The 13529-nt window shown below is 34.4% G+C and overlaps 1 protein-coding gene across 2 annotated transcripts in view; it reads right to left on the reverse strand.

The window, feature by feature from the left end:
- CDK13 (cyclin dependent kinase 13) overlaps positions 1 to 13529 on the reverse strand; it is a 118851-nt gene that overhangs the window by 65562 nt on the left and 39760 nt on the right. For both annotated transcript variants that reach the window (XM_055301046.1, XM_055301045.1), the window contains exon 5: positions 12354 to 12524. In XM_055301046.1, the coding sequence (XP_055157021.1) occupies positions 12354 to 12524 (171 nt within the window). The remainder of the gene's footprint in view (positions 1 to 12353; positions 12525 to 13529) is intronic.

Raw genomic sequence — 13529 nt, forward strand, 5'->3', positions numbered from 1 at the left:
ATTTCTCCCAAATCTCTATCTTCTCTACTCAATTATAAACAAGTACTGTATTACTGATCTATTTCTGTCCTCACAACAACAGACTACCCAACTACAATAAATGCAAACTTGATTGTGCTTACGTTTGCAAATTCTAAGTGCTTTAAATGAATTACTTCATATAATGCAACAAACCTACAAGTTAGGCATTATTACTCCATTTCCCAGATGAGGAAATCAAAAACTACATAATGATGGAAGAAGCATAAAATATACTCTTACACATTACACATATTTCTTATTACTATTACCTTATAACATCTGCCCCAAAAGAACATACCCCCTTTTCAGGAAATACTGACAAGAGACAGGCACTCCCCTCTTTCTATTCCCAACTAATCCTTCCCAGCTTTACCACAGATTTCTTTTCCCTTAAACTCTACAATCCTACCATAAATCATCTCCTGATGGGCACCTACACGTTCTTATTTCTCTATGTTCTTTTAAGGTCTAAATTTCAGGAGTGCTTGACTGGGTCAGTCAGTAGAGTTCGAGACTCTTGATCTTGGGGTCATGAATTCAAGTCCCACCTTGGACGTAGAGCTTACTTAATTAAAAATAAATAAATAAACTGGAAAGTTCAACCCAAGATGCTAGCTCTATATTTCCTTGTGATCCAGAAAAGAGAGTCATTCTTAATTAAGATCTTAATGCTTCCTTTAAAAGCATTATATCCTATATTTCATTAAATGTAAATAAAATCCCTCCTGTATCTGATTATGCAAAATCACATTATGAAAGGTTCATTTGGTTATACTGGAACAGACTACATCTGTTTTATAAATATTTTTCTCATCAGTTCAACTCAAACATTTACTGAGCACTAACATAAGAAACGTGAGAGTAAAGAAACCAGATGCCTGGATAGTTTTTATATAAATTACTCAAAAGATGAACATTCTTGCTATGTTACAAATATATTCAAATTCAATTAAAAACACAACCTAAAAATGCACTAACAAAGAAAAATGGGCACAGGACACAAATATGTAATATGTGGATAAAGAAATATAAATAGCCTCTAAGCACAGTAAACTGTCTAATCTCTATCATAATAAAAAAAATAATTATTAAAAAAGACAAGGTACCATCTTTTTAACCTATCCAAATTGTCAAAGATCGAACAAAATCATTATAAACACTGGTCAAAATTCATAAGTTCTGTGCTATTTTTCTACAAAAAAAAAAAGTAAAAACTATTTTGTACCTTGGCATTGTATTTAAGGTCAAGCACCATTTTTAGTCTTAACCTACCTTTCCAGCCTTATCTTCTATACCAACCCATCCACTCCACTACACTTATCCCTCTCAATTTACACAGTATTTTCAAAGAATTTTGGGGAGCTCTTTGGGCTTTTGTCTTAAATAACAGCTTTACTGAGATCTAATTCACATACCACACATTCACCCATTTCAAGTATACAATTCAACTGGTTTTAATGTATTCACAGAGTTGCGCAACCATCAGCACAAAGAATCACTCAAAAAGAACCCTCATACCCATTAGCAGTCACTCCCCCTTTTCAATCCCTCCCCAAGTCTTTGGCAACCATCATTCTATTTTCTGTCTTATGGATTTGTCTACTCTGGACATTTTATATAAAAGGAATAATATGATAGTCTTTTTTCAACTAGTTTCTTACATTTAGCATATTGTTTTTAAGGTTCATTCATAACACATATCAGTACTTCATTTCTTTTAATCCTTAAAAACGTGGTAAAATACATATAATATAAATTAACCATTAAAACACTTTTTAAGTGTACAGTTCAGTGGCATCAAGTTCATTCATACTGTTGTGCAATCAATCATCACCATCCATTTCCAGAATTCTTTACATCTTGCAGAACTGAAATTCTGCACCTATTGACAGTAACTGCCCATTCTGCACCCCACCTCTACTCCCTGGCAACCACCATTCTATTTTGTGCCTATAAATTTGACTACCTTGGGGACTTTCCATCCATAAAGTCACTCCATTTGTGCCTGGCTTATTTTACTCAGCATAATGTCCTCAAGGTCCATCCAGGTTGTAGCTGGGTCAGAATTTCCTTGCCTTGTAAGATTGAATATTTCATTATACACACACACACACACACACACACACACACCACATTTTGCTTATCCATTCATCCATCCATGGACATCTGGGTTGCTTCCACCTTTTGGGCAACTTGAATAATGCTGTGACCATAAGGCACAAATATCTCTTCAAGATGCTGCTTTCAGTTCTTCTGAGAATATAAGCAGAAGCAGAACTGCTGCTCTGATCATATGGCAATTCTACTTTTAACTTTTTGAGGAATCATCGATCATTTTCCACAGTAGTTTTACCATTATACATTCCCACTGGCAAAGAACCAACGCTCCAATCTCTCCCCATCTTTGGCATCACTTGTTATTTTCTGTTGTTTTTATTTTTGTTCTTTTGATGAAGCCATTTAATGGATATGAAATGGTAACTCACTGTCGTGTTAATTTGCATTTCCCTAATGGTGCTAGACTGTCTTTCCATATGCTTAACATCCATTCACATCTTTTGCCCTTTTATTTTCGTTAAGTTGTAAGAGTTCTTAGACTGCCTCGGTGCCCACTGAAAGATGAATGGATAAAGAGGATGTGGTCTATGTATACAATGGAATATGACTCAGCCATTAGAAACGACAAATACCCACCATTTGCTTGAACTTGGGTGGAACTGGAGGGTATTATGCTGAGTGAAGTCAGTCAATCGGAGAAGGACAAACATTATATGGTCTCATTCATTTGGGGAATATAAAAAATAGTGAAAGGGAATAAAGGGGAAAGGGGAGAAAATGAGCGAAAATATCAGTGAGGGTGACGGAACATGAGAGACCCCTAACTATGGGAAACGAACAAGGGGTAGTGGAAGGGGAGATGGGCGGGCGGATGGGGTGACTGGGTGAAGGGCACTGAGGGGAGCACTTGACGGGATGAGAACTGGGTGATATGCTGTATGTTGGCAAATTGAACTCCAATAAAAATTTAAAAAAATAAATAAAATGTAAACTATGTATCAGAAACTTTGATAAATGCTCTACATAAATTACCTCATTTAAATCCAAAACAAAAAGAGTTCTTAGACTGAATGTGAAACTTTATCAGTTATGTGATCAACAGATATTTTCTCCTGCATCATCAGCTGCTTTTTTACTCTTGATTATGTCCTTTGATGCATAAAAAATTTTAATTTGGGGGGGGGCACCTGGCTGGCTCAGTCGGCAGTAGAGCATGTGACTCTTGATCTCGGGGTCATGAGCTTGAGCCCCACATTACATTTGGGGTAGAATTTACTTAAAAAAAATTTTTTTTTAATTTTGATGTAGTTGAATTTATTTATTTATTTATTTATTTGGTTAGTTTGGGTTTGTTGCTTGTGCTTTTAATGTCATAACCAAGAAATGACCGCCAAACCCAATGTAGTGAAGCTCCCCCCCACCATGTTTTCTTATACATACATTTAGGTCCTTTTTTTTTTTTTTTAAAGATTTTATTTATTTATTCATGAAAGACACACAGAGAGAGGCAGAGACACAGGCAGAGAGAGAAGCAGGCTCCATGCGGGGAGCCCTGTGCGGGAATCGATCCAGGGACTCCAGGATCACGCCCTGGGCCAAAGGCAGATGCTCTCCCACTGCTGAGCCATATCCAGGCATCCCATATATTTAGGTTTTTGATCCATTTTGGGGTTCAGTGTGTTTTTTTTATAATATGGTGTTAGTGGATCCCTGGGTGGCTCAGTGGTTTAGCGCCTGCCTTTGGCCCAGGGTGTGGTCCTGGAGTCCCGGGATTGAGTCTCACATTGGGCTCCCTGCATGGAGCCTGCTTCTCCCTCTGCCTGTGTCTCTGCCTCTCTGTCTCTCTCTGTGTCTCTCATGAATAAATAAATAAATACTCTTTATAATATGGTGTTAGGTAAGAGCACAACTTCAATGTTTCATATATGGATATCCAGTTTTCCCAATGCCATTTGTTGAAAACTGCCTTTCCTCATTTAAGCACTCTTGTCGGGATCCCTGGGTGGCGCAGCGGTTTGGCGCCTGCCTTTGGCCCGGGGCGTGATCCTGGAGACCCGGGATCGAATCCCACGTCGGGCTCCCGGTGCATGGAGCCTGCTTCTCCCTCTGCCTATGTCTCTGCCTCTCTCTCTCTCTCTCGCTCTCTGTGTGTGACTATCATAAATAAATTTAAAAAAAAAATTTTAAAAAAAAAGCACCCTTGTCAAAAATCATTTGACCATATATGCCAGGGTTTATATCTGAGCTCTCAATTCTGTTCCACTGTTGTATACACATCTGTCTTTATACCAGTACTGCAGTCTGATTACTGTAGCTTTGTAGTAAGTTTTGAAATCACCAAGTGTGAAACCTCCAACTTTGTTCTTTTTCAAGAGTCCTTTGGTTATTTGGGAGATCCTTTGAAATTCCATGAGTTTCAAGGTGAATTTTTCCACTTCTGCAACAACCATTGTTGGGATTTTCATTAGAATTGCATTAAATCTTTACATTACTCTGGGTAGTACTGATATCTTAACAACATTAAGTCTTCTAATTCAGGAATACAGAGGTCTTTAATTTATGGTGTCTTTAACTTCTTCAAGCAATGTTCTGTAGTTTTCAATGTATGAAAGTCTTTAATCTCCTTAATTTATTCCTAAGTATTTTATTCTTTTTAATGCTATTGTAAATGAAATTGTTTTCTTCATGTCCTTTTCAGAATTTTTGCTGTCAGAATACAGAAACTCATGTTTTTTTCCACATTGATTTTGTACCCTGCTATTTGCTGAATTCACTTATTAATTCTAACATTTGGTTTGGTAGAATCTTTAGGGCTTTCTACATATAAGATCATATTGTCTGTGAACAAAGGTAATTTTATTTCTTCTTTTCCAATTTTGATGTCTTTATTATTCTTGTTTAATTGCTCTGATTAGGACTATGCCAAATAGAACTGACAAAGTGAGTATCCTTGTTTTTTCCCTGGTTGAGAAGAAAAGCTTTCCATCTTTCACCAGTGAGTATATTAACTGTGGACTTGTCATATATGGGCCTTTAATATGTTGACATAGTTTCTTTCTATCCCTGGTTTGTTGAGTGTCATTATCATGAAAGAGTGCTGAACTCTGTCAAGTGCTTTTTCTATATTTACTGCGATCATAATGTGAATTTTTTCCTTCATTTGTTAAAATGCAGTGTATTACGCAGACTGATTTTTATATGCTGAACTATCTTTGCATTCCAGGTACAAATCTCATTTGGTCATAGCTCTTCATATGCTGCTGAATCAAGTTTGCTGGTGTTTTCTGAGGCTTTCTGCATAAATATTCATCAGAAATATTGATATGTTTTTCTTGAAGTGTCTTGGCCTGGGTTTGGTATCAGGGTAATGCTGGCCTTACAGAAGGAGTTTGAAAGTATTTCTTCATGTTCAGTTTTTTAGAAAAGTCTGGAGAGGCCTGGGGTTAACTCTTCTTTTAATGACTGTAAAATTCACCTGTGAAAGCATCTGGTCATGGGCTTCTTAGTTGTGACTGCTGAAAAGTTTATGTTACAGATTCATTCCCTTACCAGTTATAGGTCTGTTCAGATTTTCTATTTCTTCATTATTCTTGGTAGATTTTAAATTTCTATGAATTTTGCCATTTCATCCATGTTACCAAATTTGTTGGTATAAATTCTTCATTCCCTTTTATGGCATAATAATATTGCACTGTATGGATATACCAAATTTTCTTTATTCAGCAAACTGATAGACATTTGAACTGTTTGCATTTTGTGGCTATTATGAATTATCCCACAATGAACATTAGTATATAAGTTTCTGTGTGAACCTGTTTTTATTTCTCTTGGATATATCCTTACAAGTTCTAGGTCTCATGGCAACTCTATGTTTACTAAAAAATGCCACATTATCTTATAAGGTGGTTGGACCACTTTATAACCCTATCGGTAATGTATGATTCTCCCACCAGTAATGTCTGAATCTTCCAATTTCCGTATCTCTCCCAACACTTAATAACTATCCTTTTTCTTATGGCCATACTATAGTGCATATGAAGTGGAATCTCACTGTAATTTTGATTTGCATTTCCTTGATAGCTAGGATACTGAACATCTTTTCATGTGTTTATTGGTCATTTGTGTATCTTCTTTGGAAAAAGGTCTATTCAGATCCTTTGCACACTTTCTAAACAGGTTGTCTTTTTATTATTTGGTTATAAGAGTTCTTTATATATATTCTGGATAGAAGTTCCTTATCAGATAGATGTTTTACAAATATTTAAATTCTCCCAGTCTATGAGAGTTGTCTTTTCACTTCTTCAGTAATATCTACTAGAGCACAAAAGCTTCTAATTTTGAAGTCCAATATATCTATTTTTTTCCTTTATTGCTTCTGCTTTTGGTTTCTTAAGAAGGCTTTAGCTAATCCAAGGTCATGAAGATTTATTCCTATATTTTCTTCTAAGAGTTTTAAGGTTTTAGCTCTTATATTTAAGTCACTGATCTATTTTGAGTTAATTATTATGCATGACGTGAAGAAGAGGCCCAATTTCATTCTTTTGCATATGGAGATCCACCTGAGCCAGCATTGATAACTGAAAAGGCTATTCTTTTCCACTGAATTTTCTTGGTATCTTCACTGAAAATCAGTTGACCACTAAAAATGTTAGTCTTTTATTTCTGAACTTCCAGTTCTATTCTACGATCTTATGTTTACCCTAAAGCCAGTACCATACAGTTTTGATCACTCTAGTTTTATAGTAAGATTTGAAATCAGGAAGTATGAGTTCTGTTTAAAGATATTTTTTGACTGTTTTATCTCTTTTGAATTTCCATATGTATTTTAAAACCAGCTTGTCAGATTCTGAATCTGCTGTGATTAATAGAAACTGCAATGATTATACAGATCAACTTGCCATCTTAGTAATATTAAGTTGTGGGATCAATGAACAGGAAATGTCTTTCCACTTATTTAAGTCTTCTTTAATTTTTTTCAATGATGTTTTGTAGTTTTCAAGGCACAAGACCTTACGCACTTTTTGATTTCTTCCTAGATATTTTATTCAAGACTATGACAAATTAAACTGTTTTCTTAATTTCACGTTGGATTGTTGGTATACAAACCTACAACAGATTTTTGGGGACTGATCTTATATTCTTCTATCTTGATGAACTCATTTATTAGTTCTACAAGTTTCTTAGTGGATTCTATAGAATTCTCTATAAAGTGTATATCCATACACACATGCACACCACACACACATTAGAGATAGTGTTATTTTTTCCTTTCCAATCTGATTTCTGATTATCTTTTATTTAATTTTCTTGCCTAATTGCCTTGGCAATGTTGAACAGAAATGGTGAGAGCAGACATCCTTGTTTTTCACAGATGACCTTTTATCAGGTTGAGACAGTTCCCTTCTATTCCTAGTTTGTTCTCTTCCTGCCTTATAACTTGGTACCTTTCTGGAAAACAACTTGGTGATATGTCTGAAGAAATTTCAAAGTTCAAATCCTTTGACCTAGTAATCTTACTTATATTAATATACTTAAAGGAATAATCAGATGTGAATGGAGTTTTATGTACAAAGACCTTAGAAGGAAATCTGGCTCCACCATCTAACAGAACTAGAATTTAAGTGCAGGGGAGCACCATGTGGGAATCACAGATTATAGAAGAGTGACACTGAGACATTTTCCCTCAACCACATAATAATACTTTGCCAAAAGCATTTACCTCAGAATATTCTTTTCCTGATTTTTAGGAAAATTCCAAATTAAAAGATTATAAAAATTCCCTCATTAAACTAATACCAATATTGAAAGCATTATAGCTTAATTTGAACATAGCAATTATGATACTGGGTTTTGGTTGTCCAGGATATCATGTTAATTTTAAGTACCAAAATACCATTTTCTTGGAATGATACCATTACGTCAGTGCCTGGAGTTTTTTTAATCTGAATTCTAAATATTTACATCTTGAGATGGAGATCAATGACTGTAGTTTTTATTTTACATTACATATAATTGCAGAACAAAAAGTCTTTTACCCAGAGAATTATAAACTGCTTTAAAACATTTTAAAGATTTATTTATTTAAGAGAGTGAGCATGTGAGCATGAGTGGGGGAGTGAGAGGGGAAAGGGGGGAGGGGGGAGGGGAAAGGGAGGGAGAGGAAGAGAGGGAGAGAGGGGGAGAGAGAGAGAGAGGGAGGGAGGGAGAGGGGGAGAGAGAGAGAGAGAGAGAGAGAGAGAGAGAGAGAGAGAGAGAGAAAATATGTCTCAGACTCCCTGCTGAGTGCCAAGCTGACCCGGGGGCTCAATCCCACAACCCTGACATCATGACTTGAGTTGAAATCAAGAGTGAGTCTGATGCTCAACCTACTGAGCCAGTGTGACACCCCAAACTCCTTTACATTTTTTAATTCAGTATAATTACATTCATTCAGAAAGTATCTTTCTAAATTCATAATCCTCGGGGAGGGAGGACAAGAAAATAAAAGCAAAGTTTCTTCTGCAAAGCAGTTCACACATCAAATATCTGATTGAACAGTGAAATATGAACACTAGAGTACCAAAATGCCCTAATCACATCCCATTCTTCTTCCATACTTCAAGATCAACTAAAAATCTAGAGGTACAGGAAATGTTTCCTTTGAAACAAAATCTCCCCCTTGCTCACAATAAAAAGACTGAATAACGGACAAAAAGGTTAAAAGATCCCCTCAGTTATAAAAAGATGAAACTGTCTGGAGATAAATAAAATTAGGAAAAATTTATAATTAGTTCAGCCTTCATCCATTCCCCCAGATTATTCCAGAAAAAGTTCACTCAGCATCACTAAGATTTTGCACAAAAATCCACCATTGGCTTATTAATACTACTTAACTCTGTTTTCTTAAGGATAATTTTTTTAAACACATTTTATTTTCAATATTAATTTTTTTCATTTTTAAGTGAAGCCAAGTTTTAAAAAATTCTTTTACGGTGTTATTCTTACATAGCCAAAGACTTAAGTTAAAATAATGCAAATGTTTCTACTTTTATATTAGCAATTTTACCTCATATGTATATTGTTCATAATTTTCATAGCTAAATTGTTTTAAGTATTTGCTTTAACTTTTTTTTTAGTTTTATGAATTTGAATATGAACTATTAACTATTAAATCAAAGTTCCTATACTGCCTTTCTGCTCTAGGATAGCGATCACAATTAATATAATGGCACAGAGTTCACATGACCAGGCTTAGAACCCAAGGACTTCAAATCGAATTCTCTTTTCACCAAATTAGGCTATCTCACCATGGTTCCCATCAAAATTAACCAATTCATTACAAAAGGATTATGTATTATCTCACACCTATTAGGATGACTATTAAAAAGACAAGAAATAACAAGTGTTGGTGAGGATGTAGAGAACAGGGTACTCTCATGCACTGTTCGTAGGAATGTAAATTGGTGCAGCCATTATGGAAAACAGTATTGAGGTTCCTCAAAAAGTTAAAAATAGAACTACTGTATGATACAGCAACTCTACTCTGGTTTTTTATCCAAAGGAAGAAAAATCTAACTCAAAAAGATATCCGCACCTACCATGTTCACTGCAACATTACTTACAATAGCCAAGACATGGAAGCAACCTAAATGGTTGTCAAAAGATGAACGAATAAAGAAAATGTATTACAAATATACGATGGAATATTATTCAGGCATAAAAAAAGAAGGAACTCTTGCCATTTGCAACAACACGAATGGACCTTGAGGGCACCATGCTAAGAATTCAGAGAAAAACAAGTATCATATGATCTCAGTTATATGTAAAATCTAAAACAAAAACAAGGAGAAAAAAAAAAAAAAAACCCAAACTCACAGATACAGAGTAGAGACTTGCCAGAGGAAAGAAGGTGGGCAAAATAGGTGAAGGGGGTCAAAAGGCATAAATTTCCAATTATAAATACATCATGAGGATGTAATACACAGTATGGTGACTATGGTTAATAATACTGTATTGTATATTTGAAAGTTATTAAGCAAGACCTTAAAAGTTCTCATCACAAGAAAAAAAAATTCTACATGACCGATGAATGTTAACTGAATGCATTGTGGTGTTCATTTCACAAGATATATAATATCAAATGATTATGCTGTTAAAACTAATATAATGTATATCAATTATATCTCAATAAAATAAATAATTTTGAAAGATGATTTTGTTTTAAATTCCATACTCCCTGACATACTGTAATATATTTAACTACTATCTGGCATCTAAATATAACATTTCACATAGTATAACACTTTATCATGATTCCAACAACTACAAACAGGATTATGGTGGGGGAAAAGAAGATGAGGAAGCATATATGTGAAAATCTACGATTTGTAAAATACAGTACTAGGCACTGTACGGGAGACAAAACAAAAAACCCAGGACTCAAGGGAATTTATAATATAGTAAGGAAAATAAATTATAGCCATAAATATAAGGAAAACTACAAATACTTTTATGTTCAATGATAACAGTCTTTTAAAAAGTTAAAGTATGAATAGGATCTAAGTAGAGCTCATTTATTCATCCAGCAATTAGTTATTTATAGTAATTTCTATGGCCTAGCCACTGAGCTAGGTAGAGGTTATAATGATGAATAAAACAGGTATGATTCCCATCCTCATGCAGAGAAACAAATAAATAACAAATCAGTAGTATGATTATTCTGGAAAAAGTAATGAAGAAAAAAAGTAAGACTTTTAAATTGATGGGTCTATATACAGTAGAAAGTAATCCAGTAAAGCCTCACTGATGAAATAATGTAACATTCAGTCTGAGATACAGAGGATGTGAAGTCAGCCTTTCAAATGGTGTTTGCACCTATGTGTTGGGGCTAGAGAGAGGTTTAAGCCCGGGGGGGGGAAAAAAACAACCCAAACTCACAGATAGAGAGAAGAGACTGGTGGCAGCATTTGTAAAGACTTTAAAGATAGAGAAGTGCATCAGCATATTTGACAACTCAAAACACCCTGAAGTTTGCTGGACAATCAGAAAAATGGCAGAGATGGGGGATAAAGAAACAGGCAGGGACATGATCCCACAGATCAAAGAAGAAGGAGATCCAGGGTATGTTGGAGGAAAAACAAATACATTATTTTGACTATAGTAGGAAGTTAATGAAAAACAACATAACACGTAACCCTCATGTATAAGATTTTGATTTAATCCTTACTACACAGTAAGAGAAATAATGTTTCCCTTTAATAGCTTCACACAGGTTCAGAAGGGCTAAAGCCCAGTGCTACTATGGTTGCACTGCTCATAAGCAAAGTCACAAGTCCCAGACACTGTTAACACAAGTCAAACCTTTCTACTACACAATAGGGGACAAGAAAAAAAATAAGGTGAAAAATACAAACTAGATTAAAAATCAAGCTAAAGAATGTGGGAATTAGTAAAGACAAAAATTAATGGAAAGGACACCAATTAAAAAGATCATTCTAATTATCTGCATAGTACATAGAGAATACTGTCAAAACAAGTTCCTTCCTACAAAATTACCATGTATTATGTCAATCATTTTTATACTATTCCCCAGGAAGAGTAAGATTTTGTGTGTGTGTGTGTAGTTGGGGATGGGAGAGGGCTAAGTACCCTGTTCTATCAGAACGTATCTATTTTACTTTCTTAGATTTAATCTGAAAAAGAATTTTGCTCTTTGAAAACCACAGATTATAATGAAGTCAACTCTGGTTCCACAATCTTACTCTGAAGATCTAAAACCTACTACAAGCAGACCTTTCACCCACCATATGCCTATGACAACCACTTTAATAAGCATGCTAATTCCTTTTTACTTTTCTGCTAAATGTCAAGCATATGCCACTATAGTTTATTAAAGGCAATTTCAGGTAAGATTTTTGCCTCCACACCTTCAGAAATAATATAAATGTCTATCATAAAATTTCTTTGTCTATTAAGTCATGACATTAAAAATGTAAATATATTCTATACTACTATAAACTATTTCTTAATAACTAAAAAATGCAGACTAAAAATTATACATTAATGCTCAAAAAACTACTACTACTCCCAAATATGCTTTTTTGTTTACTAATGTAACTCAAAAATCACTAAGTAAATAATTGTTCAACTCATCTACATTTAAAATTAAAGTATGACGTTAATGCAATAGTTTTATGTACCAAGCAATTACTCAACTGGTCAATCCCTATGACAAAATCTGTAAGTTAGCAACATCATGCGGATGCAGAATTGGTTATGTAAAAATGCATGCATACCTTTATCCTTCTTAAAATCCAAAGCATCTTCTTTATCAGTCACTATTTCCTTCATATTAATAATACTCTGGTGGGTAAGCTGCCGGAGAATTTTAATTTCTCGAATTGCTGTAATTGGAAAGCCTTCCTTTTCATTATCTAGACGTACTTTCTTTAAGGCTACCATTTCTCCTATGAAAATAAAAAAAAAAAAAATCAAGTTACCAGATGACAAAACCAAACGACATTTTTCTTGATTTTAACTTTTAATTCATAATTTCTGCTCCTACCTCTTGAAATCACAATGTTTACAGTTCAAGAAATTAAATCTCTGATTAAATAAAAATTATGAAATATTTATCCAAATTGTGAAATAGTACACAACTGTTACAAAGGATAGGGCAGGTCCATAGCTATTGTTATTTTTTGCTCTCCAAGACATATTTAAAAAGCAAGATGATCAACAGCAGGTGCATTACACTACCAATTTTAAAAAGTGAAGGAGGGGAGGATAAATTTACCCAACATGCTTACACATGCATAAAACCTCTGAACATATGAGAAGATTCTGTACATAGTGCAAGTGAGAAAATAAACTCAGACGTATTAACTTGTCCAAAGCTGCCCAGTTACCTAGCAGTGAAACTGGGATTCAAAATCTGGTTTAGCAACCTGAGAAGTATTTGTCTTCTCACTACACTAACTGACTTCACAATCCAGGTCTGAATGAATTTTGATCAGATAAGATCTAACTATTAAATAGAACAGACACACTCCTATTATAGGAAAAAATGCACTATAATAAAGTTCATTCCATTCTTTAGAGAAAAAAAGTAATTCTGTACTTACAAATTTTCCAAAAGAAGAAAGTTTATCCTTTTAATCATTAAAACTTACTTCTTTTTGATGGAAGTCTTAAAATGTAGGATTCCTTGTTTATTAAATAGCTTTTTTAAAGTTATAATTTAATCTTTTTGATAATGCAGAATCATCACTATAAATTTTACCCTATGCTGTACCTGCCCTCCAGAGTTTTCTTATACTAAATGACTTCATATATCTATGCTACTTTAATCTATTGGTTTATTTCAACAAGGAATTATAAGTAAATATTAAACACTGGCTCTACCCATTATTTAGTAAAATACATAGCCTCTGACACAGTTACTTTCTACTCTGCTGCAAGACCTTTGAAAA

The sequence above is a fragment of the Nyctereutes procyonoides genome, unplaced genomic scaffold (genome assembly GCF_905146905.1).
Source record: "Nyctereutes procyonoides isolate TBG_1078 unplaced genomic scaffold, NYPRO_anot_genome, whole genome shotgun sequence".
NCBI lineage: Eukaryota > Metazoa > Chordata > Mammalia > Carnivora > Canidae > Nyctereutes > Nyctereutes procyonoides.